This window comes from Octopus bimaculoides, chromosome 9, assembly GCF_046866305.1.
Source record: "Octopus bimaculoides isolate indiv1 chromosome 9, ASM4686630v1, whole genome shotgun sequence".
Taxonomy (NCBI): domain Eukaryota; kingdom Metazoa; phylum Mollusca; class Cephalopoda; order Octopoda; family Octopodidae; genus Octopus; species Octopus bimaculoides.
Window position 1 is genome coordinate 59,429,790 of NC_142936.1, and position 13,785 is coordinate 59,443,574.

Below are 13,785 nucleotides of genomic sequence, written 5' to 3' on the forward strand. Positions count from 1 at the left end.
TAGTGGGATGCATATCATCGTCATCATCATCATCATCATCACCATTTAATGTCTAAGTCCTATGCAAACATAGACTGGATGGTTTGACAGGATCCAGTGAACCCAAAGACCTATGTCGAGTTCCAGTGTCTACTTTGATATGGTTTCTCAGGCCGGATGCTCTTCCTAATGCCAACAACTTACAGAGTGTGCTGGGTTTTTTAGGGATATTTTTTTTTGTGTATGTGCACTAGTGAAGTCACCAAATAACTTGCAAGACAAAGAAAAAAGCCCATTTGACTGAGTGGGATTGTAATAGAGAGGGAGGTGGCTGTATGCCATATGTAGGTAGGATGAAATATGATAGAAGGACAGGCATTATATAAGAGTGGATTAGTGTAACTGGAAAAAAGTTAAAGATGGTGCTGATTAGGGGTCAGTGTGTATGTTCAAGGATGTCAGTGTTATCAACTCCATTATTTGATTGCTGTGGTGTAGCTAGAATTAGTGCCACCAAGATGGATCATTGAATTTGCTATTCTTCTTGTGAAGACCTATTGAGGCAAGTGAAATCAAAATCAAAATTGCTGACGTGGCCGATGACAGTACCAGCACATCCAAACATGGGGTGTAACCGGCCCACTTATGAGTACCCTTCATTTATTGAACAATGAGCTTTGCTTGCGAAGACCTATTGAGGCAAGTGTAAATAAATCAAAATCGCTGACTTGGCCAATGACAGTACCGCCTGATTGGCACTCGTGCCAGTGGAACGTTAAAAGCACATCTGAGATCATTGTCAGGGCCATGGATGGGCTCCCATGCCAGTGACACGTGAAAAGCACTATTCGAGCATGATCGTTGCCAGCATCGCCTTACCAGCACATGTGCCGGTGGCACGTAAGAAACAACATTCGAGCGTGGTCGTTGCCAGTGCCTCTAGACTGGCTCCCATGCAGGTAGCATGTAAAAACACCTTTGAGCATGGTCATTGCCAGAACCGCCTGACTGGCCCTCATGCTGGTGGCACGTAAAAGCACCCACTACACTCTCCAAGTGGTTGGCGTTAGGGAGGGCATAGAGCCGTAGAAACTTTGCTAGATCAGATTGAGCCTGGTGCAGCCTCTGACTCACTATTCCTCAGTCAAACCATCCTGCCCATGCCAGCATGGAAAGCAGACGTTAAACGATGATGATGATGATATATGATATTTACCACATGAACTACGATGAAAAAAAGGTCTTCTTAAAATATTTATTGCATTTACACATTGCAATACTTCAATCAAATGACAATATGCTTTAATCACTGCCTTAGTTATAATAATGGTTTCTAACATGCACAAAGCTATAAATATGGGGGAACAGTACAGATTAAACTGACCTGTGCACATTACTTATTTTCATAGACCCTTGAAGGATAAAAGGCAAAGTCAGGCTTAACTTTTGGATGGTAAATCTAATCCATCATCCATTTTAAGATCACCTCTTGGTCCTTTTGTGTTTTTAGTGGAGTTCAGATATTTTGGCATACATTAGCCCAGAGCTGGAGTAAGAGCTTCTAAATCTCTGGGTTACAAGTACTATGAGGTTCCCAGTAATATTTTCAAAAGAAAGAATTCTGTAGATATATGATTGGATCTAGGCACAATTCTAAAAAGTAATTATAGGTGGGGTAACTCATGCAGTTATAATTGTGACAAACTGTCATTTGATGTAATTACTGGGGGAAATTAAGTGATTATGTTGTTAGTAATTTTAGAACACTTAAGATCAGTTTAAAATAATAATGATGCTCATGTGCACCACTATTGGCCATCAGCTCTGTGGGTATACCAAGCAGGGCCTTCAAGAGAATTCTGGGAAGGCAGAACAAAACAACTTTCAGCCTCAATCAATGGCATTGGGGGTAGGGTCCTCTCAAAATTCACAGGTACAGAAATGTCTTTCTTTCTTTTTTTATTAGGTAAGGCACAGCAGATAGTCACAGGCCCTCCTTGATATTTCAGGCTCCAGGCTGATGTACCACTTAAACACCTCTCTTACAGGTCCTAGCTCCAAAGTTCAATTTTACCCATATGCTCTTCTTTGTGCTGTTACTTCTGTTCCCTTCAATAGTACAAAAGCACTATCACTAATCATATCAAGGAAATAACTCTGTGTCCCACCTCTTAAAGCAGAAACAACAAATGCCATGTATAAGTCTTAAAGTCACTACAAACGCATGTGTGAGTGTTATAGGTAACTGATGTTACGGAAACAGCTTGAAATAACATTCAGGTTGCCCTCATTATAATTTTTATGACATCCTGTTTCAGTACCAATAGTACATCATCTCACACACTCACACAATTGTTTCCTAACATTAGCACATATTAGCAAGGGCAGTACAATCAAATAAATTGACCCAAGTATCAATGTTTCTTCTAATTTGTTTAATATGCACAAAAATCTTATATTGTTCTCAATTTTTTCTCCTATGACAAAAGGACATGTGCACCGGAATCTTGTATAATTGTAACTTGAAATAAGTATATTTAATAATGCCTTCATTATTTTTGGCAACGAACCTTTTGTATGCACATAATTTTCTTGTGCCGTGGCTGCAAAACACGTGTCCATATATGTGCTTATATAATACATCTCAGCTGGAACAATGCCCAGTACTTGATGGGTGCTTTATTTTATCAACCCTAGAAGGATAAAATGCAATGTCAGCTCTGACAGTATGTGAACTCAGACGCTTAAAAAGAACACAACAGAATCCACAGGACATTTTGTTTGATGCCCTGCATTAACTGTCAATCTACTGCCAATAGGATCTCCATTGGTTAATACTAATTATGTGGATTCACTCATATGTGTGCAGGCCAGGACAAGGTTTTGTTCATGAAAATCTCTCCTCTCCATCAAAGAAAAGGTTATTGAGTTGGGCCAATAAAGCTTGGCACCAGTCTCATCAAGATATTGCTGTCAGAATGCAATGATCCAGAACAGATACCACAAGATATCTTGCTTGACCCATGTAATAGTTTTGTTAATCCTCCACTCTGGATTGCTACATTTTCACCAACCCCATAAAAACAAAAGACAAAGTTGACCTTAGAAGGATCTGAACTCAAGAGTTTAGAGAATCAGAGCAATAATGTAGGCATTCCAACACTATAATGACCCTGTCAATCTACCACATAAAATCAATCGATGCATAAAATTTATATTTTAAATAAAACAATAAATCTATATTTATAGATGCATGCTTATAAAATCAAAATACAGCACAGCACCCACGATCTTGAGAAACACTTTTTCACACTCAGAATTATCAAAGTATGAGATAAACTACCCATGTCAGTTGTTAGCAGTCAGACATAATCCTTCAAGAATTCTATGCTTCTTGAAATTTGCCAACACCACCCCTAATGTACCTATGTACCCATTTCTCATTATGGCTCTTTTACTGCACATTTTTTGGTCTCTTTAATGTTTTATTCTGTGCATGTACTTTCACTGCTGTCTTTCATTACTTAACATATGGCTGCTTTTTGTTCCCTCTTTTAATCTTTTCTGATAAGTTGTGCATTTCAGCATTGTATAAAACAAGCTCATTATAATAAAAATAAGAGCACTCAGAGAGCGCAAACCTTCAACAAGGTACCACCAATGTCCTCTCAACAATTAACCAGAGATGATTTTTGAAATGCGAGTATCTGAAATAAACTCGACTGCTCTCACAAACAAGAATACTAAAAATTAACCCGACCACTCACAAAAATTAAGTAAAAAAAAAACAGGAATCCTTGTTTGGTACCAGATCGATCCCAAAATCTAATCAGTTTGTGCCAGTCATGAAGCCAAACATCTCTGAAAGTTTCATCTGAATCTATTCAGTGGTTCTTGAGATATCTTGTCCATGGACAAACAAACAAACAAACATGACTGGAAACGAAACCTCTGCCTTTGTTAAGGCGGAGATAAATATAAATAAAAAATTTGCAAAGGTTTTTTTTTTGTTTTATTTAATTAATTTAATAACAATAATTATATAAAAAGAACAAAGTAAACCACCCCCCAAAAAAAGATTGTAAGTTACATTATAAATCAATATTGTTGTACCAAAATAGGTTTCTTGTAGCAGAAGAATTCTGTTGTTCTTTGGCCAAAAATAAATTTGGTCATAAAAGTCATATTTAGTTTGTGATGCCAAATAAAGAAACGCTGGAGTTTTGATGAGAAAAAGATTACAGTGATAAAGAATCTTCAAGAAATAAAATACCATTTTTCAGAATATTTTTCTTTCTTTTTTGTTTTGTTGGTTAATAGTTTTAGAAACAAATTTTGGAATCCTATTATAGACGTTCTAGTCAAAATTACTGAGTTGAGCAAATTTTCATCTAATTTAATACACATGATTTATAAGTCTCTATTTGTTTCTATTCTTAGATATGGCAAATGAGAATAAAATGAGTAATTTTTGCTAAACTTGAAATTTTACTCATATATGCACATAAGTAGTATGTACATATGTATGTAAGTACTTCCAAACATAACATATTTATAATTATCATCATAATCACCAGTGTTTTAAATACATTTTTTTCATGCTAGCAAAGGTTGGATAAATTCTCTGAGGCAATGTTTACAGTTGGATACTTTTTCTCATCATCAAAACCTTTTAATCAGCCAAGTTCAGTATACACACACACACACACACACACACACACACACTGCATCCTCTTTCCTTCACATAATCTTACACAACACAATACCTACATAAATACACACACACACACACACACACACACACACACACACACACACTTTCTCATTATTTCTAAATTTAGTTGAGTTATCTAAAAAGAAACTATTGAAATATAGATGTTTTCGCTCTAATTTGGATTCTTTGCCATCAAATTTGAACTCTTTGCCATCAAATTTGATGGCAAAGAATTCAAATTTGATGGCAAAAAATCCAAACTAGATCGAAAACATCTATATCAAAAATAAAAGTTCCTTGCAAGAAAATTTCATCCCAACACCATTGAAAATTAAGACAGAAGAGATCATCATCATCATCATCGTTGTTTAATGTCTGCTTTCCATGCTAGCATGGGTTGGACGATTTGACTGAGGACTGGTGAAACCAGATGGCTACACCAGGCTCCAATCTGATTTGGCAGAGTTTCTACAGCTGGATGCCCTTCCTAACGCCAACCACTCCGAGAGTGTAGTGGAAGAGATATTTGAATAAAAATGTCTGAGAAATTAGCATACAGAATCAAATTTTCATAATCATATTTTCCTTTATCATTTTTCACATTTTTCAAAAACATACTCAAGACAAGAGAGCTCCTACATGATTAGTAAACCAGCAAGAAAATGCAGCCAAATCTTTCTCTTGGATCACACTCTAGTTATCTTGTACACACAATGCCTGAAAATAGGATGAAAATGGATAGTCATGGCCAGATTACTTTTGATCGTATATATCTACTCAAGCAGAGCCGAAATGAAGCAAAGCAAGAATAACGGTAGTTTCACACATAAATATGGCTAGTTATATAACCCATCCCTCAAAGCAATGCCACTCGACATACAATCTATAGATATTCAAACTAAACATCAACCACATTAATCTTGTCAATCTACAGGAGCCTTCAAATTTCCCACATCTTTTAGCTCACTTATACAAAAACAAGAACACATTCATCACACACACACACACACACACATACATGATGCTACAGATATTTAAGCAATGAATTACTTGAAACATTTCCTGAATTCTTTTGTGAGCATATTGTCAATAAAATGCATTATCCATTTGTATCAATTAATTTTTAAAATAATCAATAATTTTAAGTGCTCGAGTAAAAAAAATTCGAAAGTTTTCCTTAAGCTGGTGTTTGGGACATAACTTTAAAAAATACCGGTTCTTATTTAGAATTGTAAAAGTTTTAAATTTTAATATGAACACTTTAACATAGAGGTCTTGTGTAATTAAACCAGGGGTAATTTCAGGTAGATTGGTATCAAAAGGACTAAATGCTCAATTCTGTTGTTGATGAAGAGACATTATTTTCTATTATCAATATCTTTGTAATTCCTTCTTTTACCACAAGAACAAAGGCGAGAATTAAATAAGGATTCCACTTCTTCTAAAGGCAATCCTTTAGTTTCTGGTAGACTTGTGAAGACAAAAACTATTCCCAAACCAGTTATAAATGTAAACAGCCAATAAGTACCTGAAAAAGAAATAACAAATTTATTTTTCATATTGTTAAAGCGTCATGAATGTGTAAAGGGGAAGCCTGGTCAATTAAATTGATTGTGAAAGGATAAACAATAAGATGTTACCCTGATAGGACTTGAACTGAGAACATAGATAAATGAAACTAAACACTGACAGCTATGTAAATCGGTGCTCCATTTCTTTTGTCTTTTGACGACCTTCATCATCATCATCATCAGTATTGACTTTTTAATGAAGCACAAAACTGCAGATCTAATTAATGGTGAAAAGGAACAGATTATTTGATAGTTCTGCATTATCAGTTAGAAAATAAGAACAGGTTTACACTAGCTATTTAATGGATGTGAATGACAGAAACTAAATGTGATTGTAAGGTTTACTATAATACACATAATGTGTGAAGCAATTATTGACTGTAACTATTGATGAGAATGTGTGTGTTAGTATTGACATACTTGTTTTAACTGTGTATCATAGTTTTATATCTAAAAACTTCTGTCAGCTGATCAAGCAAAGTTGACCAGATGAGGGTGTAACAGACTAAAACATGTACATAGTTGTCCTTTACTTGTAAACAATATCAGACTTTCTTCTAAGCATGAAAATTAACTTACAGAAGATTATTCTTAATTTCTTGAAATTATCTCCCCTTTTCTTTGAGAGTTACAAACATTTGCTGTTAGGTTTTTGTTTTCTTTCTCTAACTAAATGCACTACATCATTCCTTAACTTATTTATCACTACATCATTCCTTATGCACTACATCATTCCTTAACTTATACATCACTACATCATTCCTATTTTTATGCACTACATCATTCCTTAACTTATTTATCAACATTCATTGCATTGGTCTACTTGAATGATGTCCCTTAGCACATTTAAAAAACATTTCACACATGTAAATCAGGAAGTACCTTGCAAATCTACCAGATAGATGGAAGAGCATTGTAGAAAATGAAGGAGAGTATATTTTAGATTAAAAAAGAACTGTGTTTATCTTAATTTTGAAAAATAAAATAAAAGAAGTATAAAAAAAAACATTATTTATGAGATGACCCTATATACATATATATATATATATATATATACACACACACACACACATATATATACACACACACACACACACACACACACACACACACACACACACACATATATATATATATATATATATATATATATATATATATATATGTATATATATATATATGCACATATATATATATATATATATATATATATATAATTATACAACATGTATAAGGGAAGATGATTTCCATTACACCACATTTTCTTTCAGCAGCTTGTTTAGAATGTCTATATTACTTCATAGCATCTCTAGGATTTCAAATATAAAATGCAAGCAATACAGTTAAGTTTTAGATAGACTTTTACAGTAGGAAATTTGTTGTTAAGTAAGAAAGCTTGTACCTAATTTTTCCACTGTTTGATTATCTCAGTTGCAGATGAATTAGTGTTCATCAATTCACTTGTTTTCACTACATTGTTACCAAAATTAAGAAATGCAATGGACTTGTTAACACCAATGTCTGATAAGTTTGGATTATTGCTTAGAGGCATTTCTGCACCCACTCAGTTGTAGGGATGCTTTCATTTTGTCAGTAATTTCTTTGACCATCAATCATAATACAACTTCTTTTACAAGACCATTTGGTTACTTTTACAGGTATTCAACCATGTCATTGTAATCATTTGCCCTACTTCATATCTTTGTACTGAAACAGATCTTTGGTTGGTCTGTTAAAATACACTTTAGCCTTTATCCTCTCAGCAATTCAATAAGAATTAAATGGTAGGCAGTAGTAAGTCTTCAACATAATAATTATATATGCTGTGATCTGGGAATGGATTATCTGATTTTACTGATTATCTTATGCCAAAGCATCCACCAGTTTTTCCCTTCTTACATGCCATATATATTGTGGATATAAATAAGACTGGAAGTTCTATGCTCAAACTACCAACAGCTAAACTGCAACCCACTGTCTGCCACACAGTTCAATGAGGTGCTATTTGTTGCTAAATGAAATTTAGTGATTTATTTGACTTTAATTTGTCTAGCATTTTACTATATTCAGTGAATCCACTGCAGCAGTCAACAAGAATGAGAAACTGAAATTTCTTCTACTGATACAAATCTTCTTAGTTTCTTTAGTGTCTCATAAAGGTATCACATTTTCAACCAATTCAATATTGTCTGTTGATATCCCAGGCTATTACAGTAATTCTACTGATCTTTTTACTTATTTACTTAAATGACTCATATATATTTAGTTATTTTGTTGCTTCATTGTTCATGGAATAACAACACTGTGGCTTTTGAATATTATGCAATGGTCATGACTTAACTCATCGTTACTATTCTAGAAACTCCCAATAGCAATAGCATTTTTAGGTCATCCTTGTTCATTGGAGCCCAGGGCTATAGCAAAAGACACTTGCCCATAATACCTTACAGTGGGAATGAACCTGAAACCACACAACTATGCCTGTGTCCGTTAATAAAACAAATTACTAAAGAACTTTTACCATGCATTTACTACTAGTTTATCAGTCAAATGTATTTATTCTTTTCTCATTTGCCTTTCTGCAACTGTGGTACTAGCTATATTCTTTCTCTGTAAATAAAGAGGCATGCCCAAAATGCTGACTGTTTTGCTCCTCACAACAGATCAATTCAATGTATTACAAATTTCTATGGATTAACATCTGTCAATGTAAAACACCAACACTTATTTCAGATTCTGAATTCAAATCTTACCTTATTTTTTAAGATTTGATATCATGGAAGGGGTGTTACCCATGACTTTTGTAAACCTAACATTAATGACTGCAGGAAAAACATAGAGAGAGAGAATTCCTGAGAGATGATACTCTAAGAAGAAGGAATTGAGGTTGTAGTTAGTACAGGTTTGGTGATAGGAAGTGGAAGGAATAGTCACAATATGAATCCAGGTTGTCATGGGGTGGAAGCAGCCTGGGACCAACAGATACACAGATCAGAGGCCATTGTAGTAGTGGTAGAAAAAGTAGAAGAGGAGACAAGCATATCTGTAAACTAGAGGTTGGATTGTGTTGGTGAGAAACTCCATACATATTCATGGGTGGTCTTTTTTTTCTTTTTAATTCAGTCTAAGATATTCATATGTGAAATGGCAGCACTGTCTCAGATGTTGGAGCAGTATTACATTGTCTCATTGGAGTTAACAACTCTCTGTCATCTTTTGAGTACCACCAAAGAGACAAAATATTACATGCTCAGTAAAAATCATTATTCAAAACTATCATAAATTTTAGAATGAACATTAAAAAGAAAGGAAATTCTTCCTTTTAATATTTTAATAAAAGAAAAATTTCAAATACAAACCATATTTTGTGATGGTTTCAGTCAATGTTAAAAATGTCATTGATACTAGTAAGTTACAAATCCAGTTTACTGAGGTAGCCAAAGAATTACATGTACCTCTCGCCCATTGTGGATAGATCTCAGAATTGATAGTCCAGGGAAGTGGTCCCATACCTGAAGCAAATGGAAAGAATAAAACGTACGACCACAATGTTATTTGTTGGAAAATATCTTTAGAAAAGGTTTGATGATAACAAAATACATATATATTAACACTCTCTCTCTCTCTCTTTCTGTATATATATATATATATATCATCATCATCATTTAACATCTGCTTCCCATACTGGCATGGGTTGGACAATTTTTCTGATAACTAGTAAACCGAGGGTGGCTGCACCAGGTTCCAGTCTGATTTGGCAAGGCTTCTACAGCTGGATGCCCTTCCTAACACCAATATATATATATATATATATATATACATTTCTCTCACTCACTCTCTCTCTCAAGATATAAATATCAAACATCTATAAATACAGTAATTATGCATATAAAATTCATACTTTTTTCCCAGAGTTTTAACCTAGAAATTAGAGGTGTGCATTAGTCACAAGAATTAAATGCTACACCTTTTAAAATGCTGTTTCAATTTTAGTCCCTAATTAAATTTTTTTTCTTTTTAATTAAAAAATTGGTGCTGAGCTTTGTGTAAGTACATGCAAAACATTTTTTTAAAAATTTCTTATTTGTTTCAAATGGAAAGAGAGGATAGAAAAAGAGAATAAAAAATAGCATGGTAATAAAAGCAAACATATATATTCAAATTGTGAAAAAGTCATTTTAGTATAACTGTATGTTTTAAATGGTGAACTTTCATTTTATATACAACTAACAGGGCTACCCAACAATGCACAGGTATTGGATCAAAGTAACATGTAAAGAGACGGGTGTGATTTTATTGAGAAGTAACTGCTTTGTCTAGCTACTGCTTGTTAAGTACTTACACATGCATAATACAGAAGAGTCTGATTTAAAGATGATTTTGGCTGCTATTTCTGAAAAGTCTAGCTACTATGAGACATCTTGCTTGTGTGTTCATACAAACACAGTAACACAGTAGGTTATTGAAAGAGCTTTTGATGTATGAATATAAAATGGTGGACAACAAGCTGAAAGAAAGTTCAATGATTTAAATGAAAGATAAAACAACTGTTATTAATTGGCAATAATTGGTAAATAGGCAATAATCAGCAATTATCTGATCTGAGAAAATGGTAAGGCAGAAGCATGGCTGTGTGGTTAAGAATCCTGGTTCTAGGTTCAGTCCCACTCTATAGTACCTTAGGCAAGCATCTTCTATTATATCCTCAGGCCAACAAAAGCCTTGTGAGTGGATCTGGTAGATGAAAACTGAAAGAATCCTGCCGTATGTGTGTGTGTGTGAGAGAGATAGAGAGTTTATATTTGTGTTGCTTTATCTTGATATCATGTGACATTTGTAAATGAGTATCACAGTAATACAAGTAGTGTCATTCATCTCCAATATTCTGCAAAAATATGTCTGACCATGGGGAACTAATATGTTGCTGTGAAGGTTGCTGACAGGAAAGGTATCTGTCAGTAGCAAATCTGCCTTGATAAGCTCTGTCAACCCATGCAAGTATGGAAAAGCGGACATTAAAAAAAATTATTATGATGTAAAATCTAATTTTTAAAAAATACATTTGATTTATCAGATGTAATTTTTTTTCAAATCATGAATTGAAATATTGTAATTACATTGGATAGTAATGTCTAATGAATTTAATTAATGATGTAAATATAATTGCCTATGCATGAATGACACCACATAAACACTTTTATCCTTTACTTGTGTCAATCATTAGTCTGTGATTTGACCAGTACCTTTTTTTTTTCATTTTAAGTCTAGTACTTATTCAATCAGTTTCTTTTGCTGAATTGCAAAGTTATGGGGATGTAAACACACCAGCACTTGTTGTTAAACGATGATGGGGGATAAACACAGACACAAAGACACACACACACACACATATATATATATATATATATATATATATATATATATATATATATATATATATATATAGAGAGAGAGAGAGAGAGAGAGAGAGAGAGAGATAGTCAATAAGACATATATCATGGGCCTTCTTTCAGTTTCCGTAAATCAAATTCACTCACAAGGCTTTGGTTGGTCTGAAACTACAGTAGAAGACACTTGCCCAAGGTGTTATGCGGTAAGACTTAACCTGGAATCATGTGGTGAGGAAGCATACTTCTTACCACAAAGTCACACCTTGTTTATCTTGCACCTTGATTCAATAAACTTCCAGTAAGTTTGCTTCATTTTCTTGTCTACCATCATCATCTTTGACTGAGTAGGACTACAGTCCAGAAGGAGGTGGCTTTATACTAGGAGATGAGAGGTTAAAGTATAAAAGAAGAGGTGAGACCACAACAGGTTTTTTTTTTTCTTTTTTTCTTTAGCTATATGGGAACTATATGGCTATTCTCATTTTATAATAGAGGGTGGTAGTACCCAGAGTGAAGCTGGGAAGATATGAAAATAGTGGTGATGAAGTGCCAGGATGGATATATTCATATATCAAACGATTGACCAGCAATTATAATCAGACTTAACTCTATTTTAACATACATCCTGATACAAAAGAAAAGTCAATACTTTTTCATTATTAACCCACATAATAATGAATTCCATCTAATCCATGCAAGCAAGGAAAAGTGGATGTTAAAATGATGATGATGATGATGATATATATATATATATACACACATATATATATATATATATATATATATATATATATATATATATATATATATATATATATATATATATACATATATACATATATATATATATATATATACATATATACATGTATATATATACATATATCATCATCATCATCATCATCATCGTTTAACGTCCGCTTTCCATGCTAGCATGGGTTGGACGATTTGACTGAGGACTGGTGAAACCGGATGGCAACACCAGGCTCCAGTCTGATTTGGCAGAGTTTCTACAGCTGGATGCCCTTCCTAACGCCAACCACTCAGAGAGTGTAGTGGGTGCTTTTACGTGTCACCCGCACGAAAACGGCCACGCTCGAAATGGTGTCTTTTATGTGCCACCCGCACAAGCCAGTCCAGGGGCACTGGCAACGATCTCGCTCGAAAATCCTACAGGAGCCAGTCAGGCGGTACTGGCAACGGCCACGCTCAAAATGGTGCATCTCATGTGCCACCCGCACAAGAACCAGTCCAGGGGCACTGGCAACGATCTTACTTGGCTTGCCGGGTCTTCTCACGCACAGCACATTTCCAAAGGTCTCGGTCCGTAGTCATCGCCTCGGTGAGGCCCAATGTACGAAGGTCTTGCCTCACCACCTCAGCCCAGGTCTTCCTGGGCCTACCTCTTCCACGGGTTCCCTCAACTGTTAGGGTGTGGCACTTTTTCACGCAGCTATCCTCCTCCATTCTCACCACATGTCCATACCAGCGCAATCGTCTCTCTTGCACGCCACAACTGATGCTTCTAATGTTCAGCTTTTCTCTCAAGATACTTACACTCTGACGGGTATTCACATTGACATTACACATCCAACGGAGCATACTGGCTTCATTCCTTGCGAGCTTACGTATGTCCTCAGCAGTTACAGCCCATGTTTCACTGCCATGTAGCATGGTTGTTCGTACGCATGCGTCATTCATGCGTCATTCATGTCTATATATATATACATATATATATATATATATACATATATATATATATACATATATATATATATATATATACATATATATATATATATATACATATTTATATATATATATATATATACATATATATATATATACATATATATATATATATATATACATATATATATATATATATATATACATATATATATATATATATATACATATATATATATATATATACATATATATATATATATATACATATATATATATATATACATATATATATATATATATACATATATATATATATATACATATATATATATATATATACATATATATATATATATATATATATATATATATATATACACACATATATATATATATATATATATATATATATATATATATACATATATACATATATATA

General features: G+C 33.9%; 1 protein-coding gene across 1 annotated transcript in view; it reads right to left on the minus strand.

Annotated features, from left to right (window-relative positions):
• Positions 1-3,974: 3,974 nt before the first annotated feature.
• The window catches only part of LOC106871022 (proton myo-inositol cotransporter), a 39,817-nt gene continuing 30,006 nt past the window's right edge, over positions 3,975-13,785 (minus strand). The window contains exons 8-9 of the mRNA XM_089357574.1: positions 9,624-9,776; positions 3,975-6,221 (exon numbers count right to left, since the gene is read on the minus strand). Of these exons, the coding sequence (XP_089213700.1) occupies positions 6,052-6,221; positions 9,624-9,776 (323 nt within the window). The 3' untranslated portion in view covers positions 3,975-6,051. The remainder of the gene's footprint in view (positions 6,222-9,623; positions 9,777-13,785) is intronic.